Here is a 25,528-nt window from a genome sequence, read left to right as displayed (position 1 = left end):
AAGGTGGAGGTTAACATAGGTGATGACGACCAGAACACTTTTGAGCCCTGGCAATACAGTGATCGCTGAGCCCTTCATTTCCATTTCAATGTGACAGGGTCAGAACATGGTACCGTTTCCTAAGGGACAGAATATGAGAGAGAATCAAATATTTTAGGGGAGAAAATAATCCTCCTGGAGGCCCTTCTCTACTTTGCCAGCAAGCCTGTCCTCTCCCACAGCAGCAGAACACAGTCTGCAAGATATGCCTCTGTTTTGGAGAATCTTTTTCCTGGCATGGTGAATCAGATGTAAACTTGAGGCAAGCAGGCCCTTACAACAGTTTTTACTACTAAATACTTGTCATGGGTTTGCATTTAACACCTGAATTCAAGTCAAGTTTTCATTTAGAAAAAAATAATAGCTAATATGCATCTATCCAGTATATGCATCTACCCATTATATGCATCTACCTTTATATTTATCTACCTGCCCTTTGAAATTAAAGTATGTGCTTGAGTCACACCACTCCCAGGTACAGAGTTTACTGACTTTACAAAATTAATACAATTAAAAATTAACTAATTACAGAAAAGATGTCTCTTTTCCCCCATAATAACCTCCTAGAAGCTAGCAACATGGATGTATCTTCCCTACCAGCATTTTTCTCACAACACAGAAAATATAATCAACATAAAATCTTGCTTCATAAGGCAGCTGTAAAAGGAGAGCTACAATGGGGAGCCTTAAATGTGAACTATAACATAAAGCAACAATATATTTCCAAATTGCAGTGTTTTATAATAAAGTTATAAAGTTAAGCAGAGAAATAAAAGTCTGAGCTTTAGGAAACCCCCAGCAGTCAATGAAACCCTCTAATTCTGACAAATCCTTCTAGGAGCAAGCAAATCTTCATCTTGTAGAATTTACAATTGACTTCTGGTAATACATATGTTTTACAACATCTGTCTCTGGTGCTTTTTATTTAGTTGTCATTTTGCAGCGGAAGAATATCTACAACCCAAAATGCTGCCACAACATACACAGCCAGCCTGTCACTCATATTTTGAAGACAACATGAGAAGAAAAGGTTCAAGAGAGAATTTTAAATGGGAGAAACAGATTCAGTGGTTTCTAGTTTCCAGTTGCAAATAAAATTTTCTGGGAAAATTTACTTTAAAGCAGTAAAGTAAATGAAAATCTATATAATTAGGGAAAAGACCGTTGCTTCAAACAGATTGACTGTCTTCAACAAATTTCTCTTTCTCTAGCTACTCAGATATGCTATATTTCCTAATTATCACCTTTTAAGGGCCATCTGGGCCCCATTCCTCACCATCAGGGGGCAATTCCATTTGCATTGTTCATAGGCTTAGTCATGATCAAGTAGTCTGGTGGTAAAGTTCATTAGAAATTAGAAGAAAAGCATTAAACCTCACACAGTAAACCAAGTAGCTGATACCTACATACCCACAGGAGAGATAAGCATTTAATGCATATTCTGACACGACTTAACAAGTCTTCAATGAGCATTTTTTTTCCCAAACTGCTTGAAGAATCATTTAGCCCAGTCCTTAACCAGGTATGTAACGAAAATTCAGTTCAGCCTCTGCATACTTCAAAATATTTTACAAATAAAGAAAAAGAAATAACAACATCATAACCTATTGAGTAAAATCACAACCAGTTTACATCTTTAAACCTGAAAAGTCTAATAATGTAGCGATACTTCTATGATTCAAACATGTTTGCAAGAATTTTTTAGTCGTGGAGTTAAATATGTAAACTCAGATGCACACACAGGCACTGTGTTGTTAAAAATTACAGAGTATAGCAATAAATATCACTATACATTTTCCAGCAGGTGAGTATGAATGTGCATGGAGTAGCAGAGGAGGAAAACTGAGCGTGTGCTTGCTCTTGTGCCTGAATAGTACAGGTCAGCATTTCATAAATACATCCTCTCAAAAGGTTTGAAAGGGGTACTTACGAAAAATCAAAGAAGCTCCAGAAATGTAATTGATTCAAATTATAAACCCAAGGAATTCAAAGCTATGACTTCCAAATGCAGTATACTGTTCCAAAACAAGTACAGCAAACCTCCTCTTTGATAGGGATTTTTTATGTCTGCAGCCTGTACTTTGGGCTATTTTATATGGTGATGCCTGTAGCTTCTGGGAGCTATATACCCATATTAAAGGTGAACTACCATTACTTTCCTCTGAAAACCCTGCATAGCACTTGAGCTCCTGGCAAACTGTGCTGAGACTCACAAAATAAAAATTTGGGTATTAAGGACAGATTAGTCCATGAACACTCCTGCTATCTTTCCATGTTATTTCATTCTGGAAATGTCTCAGTCAGTATTAGAAAAAATTGAAATGATCAATGAAACACTCGGTGCTACAAAATGTAAGACACTATAGCTGGAACACTATATACTTTTGTAGCTCCATATAAGTAGCAGCATTATTGAGGTAATGTAAGGCATTATGCACATTTCACAATTTGGGGACGAAAATGTAGACGTCAGTACATCATTCGGCATATTCTACCCCTCTCTTGAAACTTGGAGGACTCCTCCAGAAGCTACATGTGAGCTAATACAGCACCAAGGAGCACGTCCCAGACAGTAGTGCTGGTAAACATCTCTACTCAGCAGTGTACCCAGGTGGCCAAGAAAGCCAACAGTGGCTTGTATTAGAAACACTGCGGCCAGCAGCAACAGTAAGGTGGTCACCTTGAGTATTGTGTTCAGTTCTGGAACCCTCACTACAGGAAGGACATTGAGCTTCTGGAGCATGTTGAGAAAGGCAACAAGGCTGATGAAGGGCCTGGAGCACATGGCCTATGAGGAGCATCTGAGGGAGCTGTGGTTGTTCAGTATGAAGAAGAGGAGGCTGAGGGGAGACCTCATCACTTTGTATAACTGCCTGAACGGAGGTTGGAGCAAGGAGGGGACCAGCCTCTTGTTGGTGGCAAGCAGCAGGACTAGAGGAAATGGTTTCAAGATGCACCAGGGGAGGTTCAGGCTGGATGCTAGGACATACTTCACAGAGAGGGTTGTCAAACATTGGAATGGTCTGCCCAAAGCAGTGGTGGAGTCACTGTCTCTGGAGGAGTTTAAGCAGTGTGTGGACCTGGCACTTAGGGCCATGGTTTAGTATTGATCCTTCAGTGCTGAGCTGAAGGTTGGACCTGGATGATCTTTGAGGTCTCTTCCAACCAGATGTTTTCTGTGATTCTGTACTTGAGAAGGCACAGCAGGCCCAGGTAAGGACACCATTAGAAGACTGCCCAGACTGTGAAACAGCTGCTGGGTGTTGTTGTGTAATGCCAGATCTGGAAGCTTTAAATCCTCCTTTCTGATTTTAGGCAAAATGAACAGAATACCTGACATTTTACCTTGGTATAAACTGAACTTCACAGATGCTTAACAACTTAATTGTGTTGTAACATTTTAGAGGATGCTTTGGTTTGGGGTAGAAGGATGCAAAAGGTATGTGCTGGTTCTAAAGGTACTTCAGTCTGGACAAAGCCCAGGTTTGAGGAGATGAATGGACCTCTGATTGCCAGCTCCTCCCGCTGCTCGCTCTTCTTGTGACCCAGTGGACAAAGAAAGGATAACCTTGGCAGGAAAACTCAGAACCGAGTCTCGTGTCTCTCATGGTCTCTTTCCTCAAGCATTGTTAATATTCTGGTGTATTATCAATTATTTCTAACTAGTCCCTGGTGAATGACAACCCTACAGATTTCTGCATGGAGCTCTAGAGTAAAAAAAAAAAAAAAAAAAAAAGGCATGGGCTTGGAAAAGGACAATAGGGATTTGTAATTTATCACCAGGCCTCTATGTAATTGTACCTTAGGCCATAACTGAATAGACATACCACAAAAAAACCCCAGTCCCTCTGCCTTTGCTGAGAGAAGGTTCAAAGACTGAATGCTCATTCTGTAGATACTGCCTATTGTAGAGACATTTCAGATTGAAAGAAACTGTATTAATCAGATAGGTTTCTCTTCTGGATGGCTGTGGTAGCATCTGGGTACCTCTGGGAAGCACTGGACACTGGCTCATCTTTCTCCTTGGACAGGAGCATGGCTGAGCTTAGAAATCACCATCACATGCCAACACCATCACTTGCCCATGGCCAATTTTGGCTCTGGGCTGAGTATACAAAGTATTTTCAGGCACCTCAAACAGTGTGACCAACATGCAGGTGATGAGTTTGGAGTCTGCAAATCTGATTTTCCCATTTTACATTAAAAATATATGTAAGCCATCAGCCTTTCCCAACAGCTGTGCCTTTTACTAGAATAGCCTACACCTGCTTTTGAATATTCCTTCATTATTTTCACTGAACAGTAAAACTCCAATAAAAATACAAGCCTAGAGTGAATCTATAAAGCCAGCAAATGCAGTAAAATGTCACTACCATGTCAAAGAATTGCTTTACTACTTAACACTGCACAAGGAGTATGTTTTCATAGTTGTGTTGAGTTTTAGCTGCCTGGCTCCTACTGACTTTAATGGGAATCACACAGCTAAAACTCCATGGACCACTTTGATACTTCAAAGTAATTTTTCAGTCCCCTGGAGAAGGTCATAGAAATATTAAAAACTAAAACATTCTCTAAGGATCTCAGATTAAAGACTTGCATCAGACTTTATAAAAGTGATTGGTCAAATATATAATGTACTCTTAATGCTCCAGCTCCTGGTTTGTTTTCTTTAGAAAGAACCTTTGTGATGCTTTTCACAAAAGGAAATATAAAGCGTAAAGAACAGCACAGCAAGGCATAATATGAACAAGAGGACATACAGAAGAGTTACCCTATGCATTTTTACAGTAGTAAAGGATTACTTAGGTTTTTGGGGTTTTTAATATAATGAGAAAATTCAGGGCAATTCTTAATTAAGACATTGCTATGACTTTATGCCATTTGATTGCAAGCAATACTGTAACACAAATACTTCTATTCCCTTTGACATGCTGTCCTCTCTTGTTCCCTTAATAAAAATTTTGGCCACAAAATTCCTTTTTCATACTACTTTCTGAAAGTGGGTTGATGTGACCACTCTTCCATATCCAAGCACACACCTTCTTTCCTCTGTAGTCTGTGATCAGAAATACAGAACCTTCTTGCTTTGTAGAGGTCTTACATCTTCATAACTCCATCAGTCTTGCCACGCTGAAGGCAAGTCATACCTACACTATCCACTGTACGGACAAACAGTGAGTAAAAGAGTTAAAAAAGATGATAATGTAAACATAAATTCATGACTTTTGTATTAAATTTGTCTTCATATTATTGAGGTAACAAGCAGCAACCAACATCATAAACTATCTGTTCATTTGGTGGCATTACCAAACAAATAGTACTTACATATATGAACTCCTCTAGTAATACAATAACATCCATAAAAATAAAGCCTTTAACAGAATGCAAACAGCATCATCTTGCCTTATACTGAACTAGGCATTTAATTTTAAAACTTTAAATCTGCAAAACCAAAATTAAGAAGAAAAATACATATTAAAAAAAGAAATTAAAAAAAAGAGGAAGAAAAAAAGAACAATTTAAGATCAAAGCAAGAGTCTACCATACAATGATGAAACATCTTCAGCCTTCCACCTGGAAACAAACTGAGAAGCTCACTATCCACACCAATTCTCCCAAAATATGACACCCTGCATAAAAACACAGTCAAGGCATGTGGAATAAAAACATTTCTTACCAGATAATCTAAAATACAGTCCAACCCCACCCCAGTGAATCAAGTGCCCTTCTAACACCTCCAAACTACTGCATACATACATTTAAAGAGAAGAATAATATATACGCTGTATAGAACACAATAGGTTTCTGTAATCTGTAAAACCAGAGTTTTGATTTACATTTCCATCACCCCTACAAACAGTTCTCAAATTAGAGGCAAATTAAGCTGAAATAACATTCCACTAAAATCTTGAGCACAAACCAAAGCACCAGGATGACACAAAGTAAGTGTTACCGTCTTAGCCAATTCACATGAAAAATGACTGTGGCAATATCATCACACTATAGGTATCCTAAACCAAAATGGGTCATGTTTTTCTTTTTTTTTGTCACAGCAAAGGCAAGTTGATGCATAATTAACAATTGGCCAATGCAAATTCTTTTACGTCTTTTAATTGGTGTTAATTAGATTAGAACTAGATTTTCTTTTATCTCACCATTCTAATGTGAACTAATCTTCTCAGCAGCATGTCAAAGTTTCCCTTTTAATTAAAGTTTTCAGCTGGGAACTTCGGCAGTGCTCAGCCAGTAAAAGATATACTTTAAGGCACATGAATTGCGCTGGGGTTTATGAATGGACCACGAAAAATTTAAAGCAATGATTAAAAAAGCTCAGCAGAAGTTCAGAAATCTAAATTCTGTGGAGGCAACAGCGAGCTTTTAAAGCTGCTCCGAGAATGTGATTATGGCACTCTCCAGCCACCTCTTCCACATCCAAATCCATCCTTTTACAATGGAAAACTATCCCAAATGTAAAACATCTTCTGTGAATTAACATCCCCCTTTCATACTGCTTCCCTCAAAATATTGCAGCTCCTCTAAAATTGTTAACGTGCAAAACAAACCACAAAATACATTTAATATCTTTTATGGGAAGTTGACCTGAAATAAAATTTTATGTAGTTTAGGACTTTTGATAGTTCTTTGTCCAACTTTTTTCTCTCTCTATGGGGCAAGAGTGATTGAAACCTCATGTCTGCTGCACAAGAAAGGCCATAAAATGTTTTTACGCAGAAGTAAAACAGTAGCCATTAAGTTTTGCTATGATGTTTGAGTAGATATGCAGCATGAAAACATGATAAAAGAGCCATAAACTGATTGTGATCAAATGCAATTACAATGACTTCTCTCCAATGAATGACATGTACTAAGTGCAGTTACAGTTGCTTGAAAATTACTTTGGGCAAAGGACCAAGAAAACACTATATCCTCTCTACAAACGGCAGCTTGCCAGGGAAATCACAAACACACCAGCTTTAATATCTATGGCCAAAAAGCACTTGGGAACTCATTAGGAAAAGGTTAAAAAGACTCACTTGTGAAATACAGCTTTTTTTGTGTGTGATAAGAGCATCATCTCAAAGAGTCCAGCGTTTGGGATGTTGGAAAGAATTGCTCCCAGAGAAAGGAGAAAGAAGCCCTCGTATAGGAAAGGACTCTCTTCTCATCATGTTTTGACCCCATGACAAAGGTAAGCTGTAGAAAACAGCAACTTGTTTTGCAGTCTTTCCTATTAGAGTTTTACATTCTGTATGACAGGCAGCCAGTGAAATTGGAAACCCTAGCCTAAAAACAGATTCTGCTACAAGGAAAGTCCTTCAGTGCTGGAAACAAGATAGAAGCTGATAAATTTTAAATCAGATGAAGTGGACTCTTTTTAAAAGATGGATAGAAACTGGGATTTTGGGATTTTCATCCTTTTGATTGTGTTTTGGGGTTTTTATTAGATAACCCAGTCTAACTCTCATTCTTCAAATGGATTTCTATATTCTAAGTAGCCAGATCAAACCCCTGGATTTCCTGAGGGGTAGACTCCAAGGAGAAGACACCCTCAGGCATTTTAAGTGTCTAAAGGTGGTGTCATTCTCTGGCTAACAAGACTTAAGGAAGATGGTGTAGAGCGATTCCAAGTAATTTCTCTGCCAAACGCAAACCTAAAATAGTGAAGAGTCGACAGCAGCCATTTCCTCCTGGGTGACACTGCCCTGAAGTATCACAAAAAGTACAAATCTTCTATCTCTACCTGGAAATAAAGGGAATCAGAACCAGGACTCTCCTGCGAAAAGTAAGGCATTTTATTTTACATAGGAAGGACAAAACAGAGTTGAGGCTACAGACATGAATTTGCTGTATTTCTATTTATTAAAAGAGAGCATTAAAAAAATACCACGAAACAGGCACTTTCATTGTCTAAGAAATTCCAGTCATTATGTTTTAGGGGCACCTAGCAAGTGCAGAGTAACTGTTGATCCTTAGAGAGTGAGGAAACGCAGAGTAACTTGAACTCGCTGCCCCAGAAAGCCAGTAAATCTCTTCTCCTGAAAAACAGAGCTTGCTCAGCTTTCTCCTGCCTTACTAAATCATAAACTATAAGCAAACAAAAAAGCATTGCTGCAACTTCATGTAACTACTTTAAGATCTACTAGACTGTTATAAACAGAAGGAAAATTTGGATGGGAAAAAGGTGATGTTCACTGCTCCAGGAGCAGTGCTTCAATGCAGCACTGGGCTTCGATGCTGAGGCACCTCCTTCCTCTAAAGAGCATTTTTTTTTTTAATCTTGTATATTAGCTGCTTAACATTAATTATCAATTGTGCAGCAGTGACCACCACTCAGTAATTACTAGGAGTAATTAAATTCAACTGAAATTCAACAAGGGAAATGTCTGTACAAAGACATAGTGCTCTTGGAACAAAAGCCCTCTACAGCAGTGTGTTAGATAATGGAAACTACAGTATAATTAAAAATGGGAACATTCTTCACTCTCACACACACACATTCATAAGTATGAATATAACACATCCAGTTTATTATAAAGGCAAATTTGTTTTATATGTGTGTTTGTTCAAATTTGGTTCATAAATACCTATATAGATATATAGAGATACACACACAATTTCCAAAAACGTGCTGCCCTACAACTGGTAACATGCTTGATTTCAAGGAAAAAATAAAATCTACCCAAGTCTTACCACTGTAGAATGCACTTCTTTGAACATTACACTTTGGCTATTTGTGTCACTGAAGAGCACATTTTCACTTTAGCAGGAGGCATTCCTTAAAACTTTATACCATACATTTGGCCAGTGGTGTCTCATCATCTGATTACTTACTACTTATTTGATTCCATGAAGATTCCAACATGTGGAGGGAAAACCTCATTTTGCTTTTCCTGAACTACGTCTTCCTTTAACGTGTGGCAAGGACTAGTTCTTTCTCAAGGGTTTTTAAAAGAACCTAACTAAACTTCTAAACTTCTGCTCCTTGGGTAAGTGTAAATTGATCTTAAGTAACTTGGGTTTTCTACCTCTCATGAACTGGTCCTCAGCAGTGGTGTGCATGGTGGATGAAACACAAAATAGCAATGCTAATATTGAAGGCTGTACAAGTAAAAAGACTGCACAAAGAAGGAGTGACACAGTCTGATGCTGCCCAGTGTCTCTGAGTAATGGAAAGTGCTAGACATTCACTTTGACAGTGTTTAATATAGCACCAGCACTGTAATTCCTTTGTAAAGGGGAGGAAAGTCTTAGAGACCCTAGTTGGCTCCAGAACACTGGAGGAAGCTCCCACTTCTCCAGGTTTTTTGAAAGCTGCACTTCCACCTGCACCAAACCCACATAATCAAATAAACAATATGCAATAACATAGCAAAATAACCTTCAGGTGATTATCTAACAGTGCTTAGGGAACAGCAGCACTGGTTCTTGGATTTTAATGGGCTAGAGCTGCACAGAGCATGCAGCATCACTTCTTCCCTCATTTCCAAAAATCAATGAATTCTTAGCAGCTTGCTGCAAACATAAAAATTAGCACAACCATTGGATTTTCAAATAATATTTAAGCTCTTCCAGAAGAATGACCACTTCAAAAATGCAGAGAAGCAACCAGAGAAACATCTGATTCTGAAGAATTACAGTAATTTTATCATTTAACTCCTGAAATCCCTGGAACAAACTGCTTCTTGAAGAAAAATCCATCATCTTTCTTTTAGTAAATGGTTGGGCATTATAATCTTGTCCATGCCATTATGTCTGGATATAAAATCCTAAAAGGATAATGTTGATACTTGTCAGGCATCAAAAAAAAAAAAAAATCCCTTTTGATGAGAAATGTGAGATTTGGTGAGACTGAAGCTTCTATGGAAAAAGTGAAAAAGCCTCCAGAGAAGCTGTGAAATATTGGTGTGCATCAAAATTCTGTTTTACTCATAGAAACTTTTTGCCAAGCCTCTGTTGTGAGAGAAGGATGATACAAGTAGCACTGTGCTGCTACCTCCAGTGTAAGGTATCTGCTGGTGAGTCTCTCTCCGCCTGCTCAGCTCTTACCAAGCTACCTACTCCAAAATGAAATGATCTTTGGCACATGTGAGTAAATTGATGCAGCACAGACATATCTGGACAGTAATTAATCACTTTGAATGCTCAGTGTGTTTGGATATAAAATTAAGAAAGTGGAGTTGTTAAAAAATGACAGATTTAAGCACCATCTGGGCTCCGTGGCCACAGTGGCGCGAATTCCAAAGGAAGGCTTAACAGTGCATGATCCGAGAATCCCATCTGTCTCAGCTGAAATGAAACAAATAAATAAATAAACTGGCAGCCTCATTTACAATGTTTCCCCAAGTTCCCCAACTTAAAAATTAGCTTGCAATAGAATTAGAGGCACTACTTCTTCAAAATGTGTCTCGCGTCTAAATTGTTACTGTATTATACCTCTACAGAAAAATCTCCCTATAGGCACAACTATATAGATTGAACACTTTCACATGGCATTTCCTAGTGTATGTGTTCATAGAAATGTAGTGCTAGTAGAGTGATGATGTGACAAGACTCTTGAATTGATTTAGGGAAGCCAAAGCACCTCTCTGGCACTAACAATCTCCTTCAGCTTCTTCCCCGGGCCACTGCTCACCTGCACCTGCACTACAGCAGCTCTGTCTGGGGATGAAATGCAGAATCCTTGGCTTCTCACAGACCTCCCTCTGGTCTGGCCACCTTTCTGCACCTTCCTCCAAGGGCAGAAGCCACTCAAACTAAAGTAATCTGCATCTAGTTACCCTGAAGAGTATCTTCAGTAAAACCTGCCTGACATGGAAAAGGTAAATAAACCACCCCAGACAGAGGAACACAGAATATAAACACAACTACTTGCCTCAGAAAAGCTTAGCCAGGTGGGTTTTGAGTTTAGTGGGGAACCCCAGGAATACTCTGACAAAGTCCTTGGGAGTTTTTAAGTTTGTTCTAAGTGTCTGCCTTCACCTGGCTAAGCACCAAGTGGGCAGACTTTGTAACCTATTGACCAGGACAGTGCTTTCTGTGTCAAGGTGCCTCTTTTTGCTCTGCTGGTAAGACAAAACTTTCTATTAATTGGCAACTTCTGCTCCTGGCACACACTTTGACCCTGACGCTGTCCCAGCCTGGATGCTGCTTTACCTGAATGAGTAGAAAGACCAAAATTGGCACAGATCAAAGCCACACTCTCTCCTCCTGCCCCAAAGCCATTCTCTTGATTTTCTTGCAGATGACAGTAATGGAAAGATTGCTATGGACTTCCAAGGTCTTGAGGAAGGGGCTTCTCCAAGATGTTAGATTCTGCACCATCCTCTGCTCCAGCCAAGGAGTGACCACTGCTCCTCTTGCATAGCGACTCTTCCCTAAAACCAAGTCCTCTTTTCTATCCTGCCTACCTCCAACAGCTGGAAGAATTTTCCCACACATACCAGGAGGTATTACCAGGTAGACTTAAATAAAAGATAGCATCATACTGTATAATATCATAGGTTCTTTCAAATAGAGACAATGTAATAATGCCTAACCCTGGGAAGATTTTTGGCAGTACCTTGATTTCACCTTCAATAGGTCTCTTTGCGTTTGTAATATGGAATATGTGGGGGCATTTTTATGGATTCACAACATAACACTTCTTTGGCTTTGCTCTGCTCTCATTCTTCAATTTCTGCTGTACATTTTTGTAGGAGAATTCTTTGGACCCAAATGGATGACCAAATAGGTAATATAGTCTCTCAGTTTTAAATCAGTGGCATCAGGCTTGCTTATCCTTTTCTGGTTTTTAAATGTGTTGCGTAGTTTGTAGGGCTCCCAACTCATAAAACTCTTGTGTGCATGACCAAGAGCTCACCAAGAAGACAATATATACAATCAGCATCCACACAGCTCCATATACAAAACTGCCTTATAAATAAAGAGAAAGCACTATTTTCCAGGAAAAACAAATATTTTATAGGAATTTGCTACAAATTACAAAGATTAGAAATAAAAAGGGGAAAATGTGGTTATTCTTAAATCTTCTTTCAATAGATGTCTAGCAGGAAGATGGTCTGTGCATAATCACAGAAATGAATGTGTATGTCAAGGAATTTGGAAGACTAGTACAGGAAAGCAAGTCTCCATAAAACAGAATCACATCAGGGCCTGAAGCTGGCGAGCAGCAGACATTTGCTGCTTCACCGAAGCTGCTCTGCCAGGAAGGTCTCAGCACCTCCAATGGTTGGGCTCTGGGGCCCTGTAAAGGTAATCTGGCAAGGACTGCCCCACTAGTCTGCACTCCTCTGATACGCTGCACATGGGCTCCTCCATTGCTGCTGATCTGCTACTAAAATAAATGAGATTTAGAGGAACAATAACATAAGCACTGCATACACAACTGACAGGTGGGCTACATCCCAAGTGTTGGCGATTGCCAACAGTGAGTATAGCACTGGGCTGTGGAGGGCAACTGGTGGAGCTCGCATCGGCATTCCTACACATCTTTCCTGCAAGAAATGCTTCTCTGGGGCACTCTCAGATACCTTATTCTGGAAGATAACAACAAATCCAAAGTATCAACATAATTGTTGTAATCTACATTTTACATCAGCAAAAAAACATTTTTCTCAGCAAACAGTACATTTATTTATGAATTTCCTAGTAGTCAGAAAAAAGATGTTTTTGTTCTCTCAGCAGACATGGCACAAAAAACTAATACACTTCCCCAAAAGGCCTTTTCTTTTCCCCTGTGTAAAGAAACCAGCACCTGGTTACAATTTTTTCTTTGTTTATCAATTCATAAGTTTTAACATAGGATGAAAATAGATCTTTTTATCAGTAGCATTTCAAAGTGATGTAGAACCTTTGTAGTGTAAAATCAGGCACAGAGTATTTAAAACAAGATGAATTACTAGAATACTATTGGCTAGTCTATTAAATATAATATTTTCACAGCATAGTAAAGTGAGATATACTATGAATAACATACTTTTTATCACCTTGGTTCTTTCATTATTAAGACTAGATACTGGGTTTTATACGTGCAAAACTGGTACAAGTTTCTCTCTGAAGGACTTTTGTACCAGTTAGCTAAGAAAATAATGAACTGAATTTAATTCTTATCACCACACACCTTCTTGGGGACACAGTCCTCAGAAAGGGGAAATATTTTCATGTTGTGCTGTTGTGGCAAGGGCAGCTGTGCTCAGTGTGCACAACCATGGAGTCAAACAGCCTATGGGGCTACTGATTAGTTTGTGTTGCATTTGCTATCATCTCCACTTAGGGAACAGCTGTGTAAACTGAAAGGAAAGGACAGTGGATGAGATTTACACTGGAGTCTGAGAGATGTGCAGACCAGGTGCTGGGGTGGGGCAGGTGGTCCAGATGCGGTCCAGCTGTGGCCCCAATGCTGAAAAGCAAATACCTCTTTGCTACCCCCATAGAAAGCAAAAGCTAAGCACCGTGGGCTGCAGTACACACATGAAGACACAGCAAGAGCCAAGACCAGAGAAAATGAGGGAAACAGACTGTATCCCAGCTTGGCCGAATTATTTCAGAGGACACAGAACATGGAGCTGCCAGAGACAAAACTATTGCTCCAGACAGCAGCCTTTGGACATGGAGATGTCTGGTTTTGAGCATCACTGTGGTCAGGCGCATCTCCAGCATGTGCTTTCCATGTCCTGTGGGGCGAGTGATCTGAAATCGGGTGGGATGGGAGTAGCATGTGACACTGGTCACTCAGAGCATGTGCCCAGCTACATAAAGGATGGCTTTCTCTATTTTGGGCTTGCAACTGTTTTGCAGTTCTTGGGTGAATTGAAACCCACCTGTGTCTTGCACCTATAAAACGGCTTGAAATGAGTGTCTGCCTTGTTCTGCTATGCAGTTCTATGAGGAATTGCAAATACTTGGAGACCACTGGATGAGAGGAGTAAAAATACAATTGCCATAATGCAAAACATGTAAGCATTTTCCTTATGGGAAATCTTCTCATTTTACATAAATTTCCTCTGAAAATTAAACCAGAGTGATCCTAGATATGTTAAAAAGTAATAGATCTCATAAAGTGTTCATTATACATTTAGCACTGAAATTGGCTGGCTGACCAATTCTAAGGAGTTTGACTGCAAGTAAACTTAAGAGAGTAAAATGTAAAATAAAAGTCTAGTGCAGAACTGAAATTATGGTTAAATCGAGTTAAACAACAGCATGTATTGGTGCTAATTTCCACTTTCAGAGACAAATCATTTCCAAAATACCCCGAACTCGCTGTAATTATGCAGCCGATGGCTGCTTAAGACCAGGCAGAGCACCATTTCAAGGACAAAGCTTTACAGAAGCAGAGAAGCCACCGAAGTTATATGAAGATTAATAGAAATCTGAAGTGTGCTACATCTTAAATAAACAAAAGCTTTTGTAGGCGTGCTGAAAGGCCCATAAAAGTAAACTACAACCTCGGCAAAGCCTTTTAAACTGACAAAACAGCACGGCAGAGGTCAGGGAGGCAGGCGGGTCAGCAAAGCCCTGCCCGCAGGTTTGGGGGTCGGTCCCTCTCCCGGCTTGCGTGGGGGCCTCGCCGGGGCCGAGGAGAAACCCCACCGCCAATCCTTCCTCCGACGGAGCAAGAACACTTGAACTGCCCTTCTGTCTCAACAAAACTTTAGTTTGCTGATTGGGCACGAAACAAAAGAAAGACAGCAGGACGCGATTTATAAGGGGACAGGGTAGGCTGACATGCTATTGTATTCCAGAGGTATCCACAAGCTGTTAATTCCATTTTAACATTGTTAATAAGACAGTTAACACATCTGACTTTGTTTAGACACTTTGAAATCATCAACAAACTAAGGGGGAAAAAAAAAAACAACAAACAAAAAACTCTCAACACTCCACGCCCCTCGCCAGATGTAAAATATGATCTTTTCAAACAGCATCAAACGTCCAAACGTGACGCCTCTGCCTGTCCGGATGTAGCAGCGAGGAGGAGGAGGGACAACAGGGAGACTCAGGGACGTGCGTTGACGTATGCTTCATCCTCTCGTTAGACTATTTAGCTAATCACATTTTCCAGGTTAAATTTAAATGACTCGTTTCTAACATCGCTGCCGTTTTGAGAAGAAGGAGTAAACCTGGATTCCCCGCTCTGCACACACCTCCTTTCCCTTGCTCACACTCACATGCAGGCAAATGTGCAGATTTAATCAGTGTGGAATGTTTTAAATGAATAATTGGGTCTGACAGATTTATTGCAGTTAATTTTGCAATAGAATGGAAAAATGTTTGGATCTCAGCCTTTAAAGTATTAGGAAAACAATTAATCCATCACATAACGGAAATTCCTGTATTACACCCTCATGTCCAATTAAATAATGTCAAGTAATCTTACACTGTAAAGCACTGAAAATCGAAGCTCAAAACATTGGGGGAATATGTTTTAATTTTTTTCAGGAACCTTGAAACAAAACTCACATTAAATTAAAATCAGATCCTTTAATAAAAGCTTTTTTGGTTTGTTTTATATGGAGATTTCTTTTAAAGGAATAATAACAATAAAAATAACAAAGAAAAACAAAACAAAACATCCTTACTCAAAAAACATTGATTTCCCTTTTGCTTTCCAGCTTTTGCATCAAGAACACTGTGCAAGACAATCTCAAAGCAAACCAAAAGCATTAAAATGAAGAGTACAGCCATGGAAAAAAATCTTTTAGAGAAGACAACTAGCACTTCTCTTTTTCAGCAGGCAGAGGGGCTGATTCTGGGGTACTTACTCAGGCACAACTCTCCGAGACATCATGCCGTGTTTTGCTTGAATAACATTCCGCAGAATCGAGTCCCCAGTTTGGGAACAACTGACAGCAAACTTCTGAGACTGAAAGTAAGCGGGATTCATTTGTCTTTGTTTACAGCCCAAAGCTGCTAATGCTGTAAAATTGCTTAATGTCACACTCCATCTCTTTTTTATTAAAGGTAAAAAAAAACCCAACAAAACCCAAAACGCCTGCAAATCAAAGAGCCTTTCCAGAATAACAAAACCACTGATTTACAAATGTCTTGCCTGCCCCTGAAATTTGAAACTTGGCAAATTCATCCCGTTCAACTGCTGTACAAAAGGTCCCTGAAGCGTGTTACAGTAGGGACCTGTGAGCTTCCCAAATAATTTGGCTGTTTCTAAACTAGGGGACATGGGGCTGAAGCTTCAGGGCTCCCTCAACTAGAGTCAAATAAAAGCACTGACAGAATTTAAATACTGCAGATGTTTAAGAGGAGTATGTTAGACTGCTTTTACGGGGAAACTGTAGACTGTCCTGCAGCAGGCGAGGTAGGGAGCACAGGGACAAAAAGCGATCGGAGCACGTGTCGCTAGAGAAAGGCAAAGAAAAAAAAACGAGAAAAGAAAAATAAAGTTGGAGGAACTGAAGAAGGAGTAAACACAGAATCGTAAGGAAACTTTTTTTTTTTTCCCCAGCAAGTCAACAGTAAAAATAACAAACTGAAATCTTAGGTCACATTTAACGGCAATAAATATTGCAATGCCTTGCTGGCGCCTTTGTTAAGGCACCATCGGCATGGCTGGACAGATGAAAATGGGGATTGCGTTGAATGAAAGAAGTGTAAGTCTTGGCCACCATCGCTCAATTTGGTTTTCCAATTACAATGCGGTGCTTATTTTGCTGGTTTCTTACAATCTTGACGTTCTGGATACCCACATTGCTACCCAACTATTTCTGTTGCCATAACAACATCAGAAATTTGGTCTTCAATGTCCTTTCTAATAAAACAATTTTGGGACCTGGAGCTTTCAAAGGCAGGATGGTTTCTCAATTTAGGCAGCTCACACCTTTCTCACAAGGAGCCTATTTTTTTCTGTTTCCCTAAAAAAGTAATTTTCTAATTTGAAAATTATGTGTCTGTCCCCACTCCTTCTTGACATTGGAAATAGGCCTGTTGCTATAAACAGCTTTTGTGGAGGACACGGGATAGGATTTTCAAGAAATAAGCAATCTACATCAACCAGAGGACCACCTTCTAAGGCTTACAAAAATGAGAGAATTACTGTACATGCAGCCCAGCATTTGAAATAACATGCAAAGTTTCTCTATCTATCTACTGGATGCTTTTTAAGATCTTAAAAAACTAAATATACAACCAAGAATTGCTTTGAAAGTGCAATAGTGCTGCATATTCTATATGCAGTCACTTGGGAGATCCTCATCCCTCTCGCAAGACGACTGGAGCTGCCTTTGGGAGCTGCCCCTTAGCATGGCTAGTATGTTTTCTGTTTTCTCAGATCAGCTTAGACTGAGTGGAATAAAAAGCCCTCAAATCAACCCCTGGCTCTTTACCATTAAATGAATTGGATTCCTAGCACAAACTGCAAAACAATGACCAAGAGGATGTGACTAACAAACGCTGAGGGAAGAGTCAAGCTGCCCTCTCTTTGCATATGCAGAGAAACAGAAGTCATTTGGGTTGGGGTCCCCCCCAATTTAACATATCTGTGCATTTCAATAAGTTGAGAGAAACAATGCCCAGCATTCAAAAGTTGCAAATTACTGGGAATACACTGTGAAATGTGGATAGCCCATAACACTGGAAGATGTTTAAAAGTATTTATCTTTAGGTATCTGGGGTTTTGTTTTGTTAAGGAAAAGGAGAGGGAGAAAGCATAATCCTACAGGAAAATAATCTTGGATGGAGAAGAAACGGTACCCGTGAGATAAGCAAGAAAATTCAAGGGGAAAAATAGTTCAAGTGTCTATTTTTTTTTTAACAGAACAGATATCTATACCCTTCTCATGCACTGGTCAAAGTCAGGCAAGTTCTCTCGCTCATGTTCAATGATAATCCTCAGCCAAATAAGTATAACCTCGCTGCCGACGGCAGGCAGATACTTACACATCTGCACACCAACAAAAAGGGCAGTTAAGGGGAAAACAAAAATTTTTTTTTTTTTTCATTTCTACAGTTGCTAAAGGACCGTGGTGGGAATTGCGCCACTTCCAAGCAGCCGGATTTGCAGCCCAAGGTGGAGAGAGCCAGCCGTGCTCAAGAGAAGGCGTGGGAGGTGTGTGCATATCCTTCCCACGCGGAGAAAAAAAACCCTCGACAATCCCCTCGGTAAAACAAACAAACAAACAAACAGACCCCAAACCCTCGCCCAGGCTTCATGCGTCTGTATGAAAACGTCTCTTTTTCTTTGGCACTATGTGGGGTGGAGGGTTTTATTCCTCGAGGTCAACAGCCCCCTCCCTCCGCTCGGGGCGGCCGGGCCGGGAGAGAAAACTAAAGCCTCTAGTGACACCCACCGACCCCACGGCAAAACGCAGCTCGGAACACCCCCACCCCGACGGGCAAGGGCGGGCAGGGGCCAGGCAGGAATGCGGGAAAAGGTGAGGGCTGGGGCAGGCAGGGAAGGGGACAGGGATGCGGGCAAGGGCAGGCGAGGGGTGCCGGTAGGGATATGGGCAGGGACAGGAAGAGGTGTGGATGGAGACAAACAGGGATTTTGGGCAGCGGCAGGTACGGGGGGGTGGGGGGCAGGCAGGGATGCAGGCAGCGTGCAGGCAGGGGCAGAGAGGAATGTATAAAGGGTTGCGGGCAGAGATTCAGGCATGAGTGTGGGGGCTGGCAGGAGTGCGGGCAGGGGGCAGGCAGGAAAGCCATCCGCTCAGCATTCCTGACTGGCTTTAGATCTCTGACAATTGTTCCCCCTTCCCTCCCAGCGGGGCAAGGGGGGAAGCAACCACTTCAAAGAGGAAACTTTCTGCATAAGGCTGGGACTAGAGTTGTTGTCCCTCCTTTGCCTGGACTATTAATATTATTAATATTCTAATTTTTTTTTTTCTGGTCAGCTTTCTAATAAAGCTGTTGTTAATCCTGGGAAAGGAGGAGGCAATGGGTGGCGAGGGAGGTGTGTGTGCCGATGATTCCCTATCCAATTTGTTTTCCCTTAAAGAAAATGGAAAATATATCTGGCAAAGGAATTGGCCAGCAGCATTGTGTCTTCACCCCCACGGAGCTCTGAGGGCAGCCAGGCTCTGGGGTGAGTCTCTTCAGCCCCAGGCCAACCCACAGCACCTTCTAGCACCTTCTGTGTGAGGATTTTCAAAGGGCTGTACAAACACTAATTAATTACCCCTGCTCCATACCCATACAAACGGGATCCATTTTACAGATGGGGAACTGCTTGCACAAGGAGTCCCTGTGAATCACCCCTATCCCTGTCTGAGACAGACATTAAAATACTTATTTTTCTTGACTTTAAATATAAAATCCATTGATCACTTTACTGTTTCAGGGGATGGAGAGGGACAGGCTGATGGGAAAATTAATTCCCCATCTCCTTGCATTTAGCCTAGAGACACATAAAACCTAACAGAGAGACATAACAGGGCACTCTCCTCACATTCACACCCGTTTGCACAGTCTTTTAACCCTCAGTGCTTTACACAGTCAAAACAACACCAAGAAATAATTAAAAATCATTGGGAGGAGAGGGAAACTAATTTGAAAAATCTGGGCACACTCATAGCTGCTCAACTGAGTCTCTAACCAGCTGAAGAGCCAGTTTGGCAGAGAAAAAGGAGAGGGATCTCCCTGGTGTTAGGAACTATAAAGGAAGAGACTCCAGCATCAGTAGAGGCCAGAGTGCGGGAGACAGAGACAGGAGACAAATACTGATAGGAATGGAGCAGGGGGAGTCATGGGGCTATATAGATGGGGACCAGATTTTCCAGGGCAACTGAAGATGCAGACAGGCACCTGGCAGGATTTCAAAAGCAACTGAGCAAGATAGGTACCTAAATCCCATTGATTTCAATGGATGGGAGGATGTCTCTAACCTACTTATGCTCTTTTGAAAATCCCATTAAGCACCAGCTGCAGGTTTAGGAACCCAAACACATTTGAAAATTTATTGTAAGACTCCAGGATGGATAAATTTTTAAGAGCAAAGCATTGTTGTGCTGATGTCAAGGATTAAAAACGGAGTCAGATTGCCCCCCTTACTCCAAAAGGAATCAAGTAGTTAAGAATCAAAGAATGTTTCTTTGCATTAAAAAAAAAAAAGTCTTCCACATGTACATTTAGCCTTCCTCATTTCAGCTCCTCTCTTTGTCTGTTACAATAAACCTACTGGAGTGAGCAGGGATTTAAGATGGAAAACAAATACCACTACCAGGCTCCTGACACAAGAGTTAGTGCTGGGACAGGTAGATGCTGGAAGGGACAGGTAAGTGCTGGGCTATGCAGTGAGGCAGCGAGGTGGCTGGGGACACTGCTGGGATGGCGATGTGGCAAATGCAGGGAGGCAGGAGAGAACAAGCAGGTATTGGAGAGCAGCTTTGCTGTCATGCTTAGATGCAACCGGGTGACATCCCTTTACTTTTAGGGGTGCAATCAGGCAACTCTGGAAAGGTAGTATGTTATCATGACATAGCTGTATATTGCACATACACTGTTATGAATTACAGAATTAATGAGATATGGATTATTCTTATCTCTGAATTGCAGTGTGGATTTTCCTATAAATTTTGATGGGTTTACTTACGTTTTTTTAGAACACTCTTAAAATAGCATTGTTGAGAGAATGTCAGACTTTCCCAAGAGTTTGCTTTAAATATTTAGGTAGCAGCTGTCTCTTGATCACTGACAAACTTTAAAATCTACAGAGCAAAAACCTCAACAATTGTGTAAAGACAGACTTTCTGAAAGGTTCTTCCAAAACCCCCACTATTTCTAAGCACTTTAACACCAACAGCTACACTGACACAGCAAAACCATTGTGTTTTGCACCAGTTTTGTTTTGCTCCATACAGCTGTGTTTTCACAGATGCAAACCCATGTGTCTTCAGCAAAAGGTCTACTCTTCCCTTCAGATGTGAACAAAGATCAAAGGTTCAAACACAGAAATACAAGCTCCTTTTCCCTTTGGAACATGTTTTTATTTTTTTGCAGTGGCTCTAAACCAGAATTTCCATCTGTTGTCCTTATGTAGTGTACAGGTTAACCTTAACAGCCGGGTTTGCAATGCTATTATCTCAACCAAGAAGCACAGAGATGAATCACTCTTGCATGTAGGCTCTGAACATCTCACCAAGAAGCAGAAGCAGGGCTGCCTTAGACAACCAGCCATCATTTCATGGATGTGATGGTTGAAAAAGAGTTCCCTCCTTTACAACAGAACTTGAGGAATTGCCTGAATATTGTCTGACCGATGTCATGTTTTAAATTCTCCAGCCTAATTTTATATTGCAATAAACTGCTGTAATTCCTTTGGATAAAATGGCAGTGTTTCAGTTTACAGCATGAAAGATTTAGGCTTATGCATTCAGACAATATCACTTGACATTTTGTCTCTGCTTTTTCATCAGGCTGGTTGGGAACAGCCAGGGTATTAATGTTTGCCTAGCTGGCTGTAAAAGTGCGGCTATCTTGATGGAGGTACTAACGTGAATTGTTGCTATTTATACGACTAGCTGGGAACAATTTACCTATGGTTCACAATAAAGGCTCTATAAAAAGTAAAGTACTTGCAGCAGTTACACTCTAGAAAACAGCATTAAAGTGATGGAAGAAGCTTCTGGGACGAAGGAAGACATTAATGGTACACGTATGTATTTTACAGGGTAATTCGATCTACAAACATGTACACGGCGGTACGCTTTTATGTATCTACACGCTCAGCTTGTTGCAAAGGCAGCAGGACACGCAGCGCGGGGCTGCATCTGCCAACGGGGCAGCTCGGGGTGAGCGCGGGCGGGCTGCCGGGGCGTCCCGCGGCCGAGGCCAGGACTGCCGCTGCCCCGCGGGGCCCGCCGCGCCTGCAGGTGCGTGACGTCACCGCGCCCCGGGATCGGAGGGGGTGCGCTAGCCGGGCACTTGCGCTGGCCGCCGCGGGCCACCCAGCCGGCGCCTCCGCTCCGCCCCGCCCCCCTCCGGCCCCGCCCGCGCGCCGCTCCGCCGGGGCAGCACTGCCATCTAGCGGCCGCGGTGCCCGGCGGGGCGGGGAGCGTAGGGCTGCGCCGGGCCTGGGCAGGCCGCGGCCGCAGAGGGCTTCAACTAAGAATTCGCGCACCTGAGGCCGGACGGCTTTCCTCACCGGGCACGTCGGCTTTGGGGAAGGTAGCGACCAGCTTTCCGTGTGTGAGGCCGCCCTCTGTCTTGGTGGCTATCAAGGCGAGGCGGCCCGACGGGGGCTGTTTGCCCCGTACCCTGTCCAGAGGCCTCCCGGCTCTGCTCCTCCTTTCATTGTCCCGCACACTATGGCCCGACAAAGATCCCAAACTCTGCGGCTGCGGCGCCCATTGAAACACTGCCCCAGCTGCCGCCGCACTCGCTGGGGGAATGGGATGGATCTGGGTCGGCAACTTTGTTCCACAATCACCCCACTCCCCATCTGTCTACATGGACGGACAGACAGATGCTGTATTCCCACTGGTAAGCACTGCTGCCTGGAGAGAGACATTTCATGGAGGAAGAAAGCAAAGCAGCACCATGGCTGGCTGCCAGCACTGGAGAGATGAAGCAGCCAGACCGGGCACTGTCACCAACAAGGCAAAGGGCCAAATCCATCCAGCATACCCACTAGCATACTGCTGTGGCCACCCCCATTTCTCAGCCTGGAAACCAACCAGCTCTAAAAAAACAACTCTGAAGGTGCAGGTAGGGTGCTGGACAGGGCATGTACTCTGGTGAGAGCAAATCCACTACTGCAGAGGAACTGGATTGGCCAAGAGAAGGAGCCACGGGTCACCTCTCACCCCCACACAGCTGCGCAAGTGTTTACAGTGCTGCCATGTCCTGTTTCACACCTCTCCAGGGGTAGGGTGCATACATGAGCCAAAAGAAGGACTAGCATTGCTGCTGTGAGCAGGGAGGACACTGGGGTATGTGATGGTGGTTGTGGCCCCTCTCCAGTCCCAGCAGTGCTCAGCCTGAGTGGCTCTGAACTGGCAGGAGAAACCACAGCTGGCATTGCCCAGTTGTGTACCTTTGCCCACACAACATGTGTGCCACCTCCTGAGGTGTTCTAGTGGAGGGTTGACTGAGGCCCAGTATCAGTGCAGGCAGATGGGTTACTTGGCACCTACAACAGGCTGGGTGAAACCTCAGCCCCAGAGAAAGTGGTGGCAGTGCCATGATTTCACTTGTTGCACAGAGACTCCACATGAGATGGAAATGTTGCAGGGTAAAGCAATGGGACCCCATCCCAAGAAGCAGGGCTAGTGGGTGGCACAGCTTAGCAGCCCAGCACCTCGATGAGCACAAGGCAAAGGGCAGTTGTGGCATCACACCAGCCCAGACCAGCTGTTCTTTGCAGGATGCCAAGACCATTTGAATGGCTTGGGCAGCCTGCTGGGATAGGATAATCATCAGCAGAACTGGTCCCTAGGTCCATTTAGGTAGGATTCCTGCCAGAGAATATATTCCTCTACCCACAGCGATGGGAATCTTCTCCAAACTTTCTCTGGAAACAGTGGCAGCTCTATGATAACAGGATGCAAACCAACCCCTCATCCCACAGCACGCTTCCTCAGGAGCTGCCTAGCAAGTGCACATTCACACATATTACGGGCCTGCATTGAAGACCCATAAGACTTTGGATTAAACTTGCTTGGTACTTCAATAAGTATTAAATTCACTCTGGCAGCAGCAGTAGTCCCCAAAAGCACGCCATGCAAATTACACTCACTTTGACAAAAACGCACAGTGATGCTGTTATTTGAAGAAACCAGCACAATCATGGAAGAATAGCTCATCAGCAACTCTTCTTTGGAAGAAGCCTCCAACGGGCACAGTAGGATTTAATTTCTACTTTTTATTGGGGAAAAAAAAAAAAACAACAGTTAATAGGCTTTGGCCTTGCCAAAGCTAATTGCCAAGTAAACTTTTGTCAAGTTCGGCCTTTCCTTGTTTTCTCTTGCCTAAGTCGCTCAAAATATGCAGGGTAAAGACAGTGCCACAGTTCTGGAGCAGAACAAGAGAGGAAACGAGCGTATGCTGAAGAATCAAATTAACACCCGTACTTTTGCCATCAGATTTTCAATTCGTTATAGATCCTTTAAAAAAGGATTTTGTACAAGTCAATATTTATCACTAATTCAAATAAAATTCTTACAAGTTATCAGAAAAGAGATTGCAGAAGACACGATCTTTTCTTGTTCTGTACAGCTCCCGCTGTGGTGGCTTTTGCTCTTTACAGAAACAGACAAAGAATTCCGCATTGCACAGGGTGTATGAGGTCAGTATCAGGTTTCCGCATGACCTCTACGAAAACCAGAAGGATAGAAACCTACTTCTTGCTGCTACAGAATTTCATCACTACTTACTGCTACTTACCAACAACTGCCAAGAGTACTGTGAAGCTGTTACTGACTAGACCTGCTTGAAATTCTTTTGTATTAATAGTTAACAAAAACCCCCAAACTATCAAAGGTTTGACATTGCACTCTTTCAGCCAAAATTGGAAGGCAAAGAATATGGGCACAATCTGATTTATTGTATTCCTTTTACTGGCCCTCTATTTTCACAAAGGCAAACTAGAAAAAGAAAGAGTAAGTGAGGAAAAACAGGAGGGAGGGGAGGGGAGGGGAAGGGGAGGGGAGGGAAGGGAGGGGAAGGGAGGGGAAGGGAAGGGAAGGGGGAGAGAAGGGAAGGGAAGGGGGAGAGAAGGGAAGGGAAGGGGGGAGAGAAGGGAAGGGAAGGGGGAGAGAAGGGAAGGGAAGGGGGAGAGAAGGGAAGGGAAGGGGGGAGAGAAGGGAAGGGAAGGGGGAGAGAAGGGAAGGGAAGGGGGAGAAAGGGAAGGGAAGGGAGAAAGGGAAGGGAAGGGGAGAAAGGGAAGGGAAGGGGAGAAAGGGAAGGGAAGGGGAGAGAAGGGAAGGGAAGGGGAGAAAGGGAAGGGAAGGGGAGAGAAGGGAAGGGAAGGGGAGAGAAGGGAAGGGAAGGGGAGAAAGGGAAGGGAAGGGGAGAAAGGGAAGGGAAGGGGGAGAAAGGGAAGGGAAGGGGAGAAAGGGAAGGGAAGGGGGAGAGAAGGGAAGGGAAGGGGGGAGAGAAGGGAAGGGAAGGGGGAGAGAAGGGAAGGGAAGGGGGAGAGAAGGGAAGGGAAGGGGGAGAGAAGGGAAGGGAAGGGGAGAAAGGGAAGGGAAGGGGGGAGAAAGGGAAGGGAAGGGGGAGAGAAGGGAAGGGAAGGGGGGAGAAAGGGAAGGGAAGGGGGAGAAAGGGAAGGGAAGGGGAGAAAGGGAAGGGAAGGGGAGAAAGGGAAGGGAAGGGGAGAAAGGGAAGGGAAGGGGAGAAAGGGAAGGGAAGGGGAGAAAGGGAAGGGAAGGGGAGAAAGGGAAGGGAAGGGGAGAAAGGGAAGGGAAGGGGAGAAAGGGAAGGGAAGGGGAGAAAGGGAAGGGAAGGGGAGAAAGGGAAGGGAAGGGGAGAAAGGGAAGGGAAGGGGAGAAAGGGAAGGGAAGGGGAGAAAGGGAAGGGAAAGGGAGAAAGGGAAGGG

General features: G+C 42.7%; 1 protein-coding gene across 1 annotated transcript in view; it reads right to left on the bottom strand.

Annotated features, from left to right (window-relative positions):
* The window catches only part of CLYBL (citramalyl-CoA lyase), a 141,060-nt gene extending 125,234 nt beyond the window's left edge, over positions 1-15,826 (bottom strand). The window contains exon 1 of the mRNA XM_054380829.1: positions 15,804-15,826. Within this exon, the coding sequence (XP_054236804.1) occupies positions 15,804-15,826 (23 nt within the window). The remainder of the gene's footprint in view (positions 1-15,803) is intronic.
* Between the last annotated feature and the right edge of the window lie 9,702 nt (positions 15,827-25,528).

Source organism: Indicator indicator, chromosome 1 (assembly GCF_027791375.1).
Source record: "Indicator indicator isolate 239-I01 chromosome 1, UM_Iind_1.1, whole genome shotgun sequence".
Taxonomy (NCBI): domain Eukaryota; kingdom Metazoa; phylum Chordata; class Aves; order Piciformes; family Indicatoridae; genus Indicator; species Indicator indicator.
This window is presented reverse-complemented; position numbering and strand designations above follow the sequence as displayed.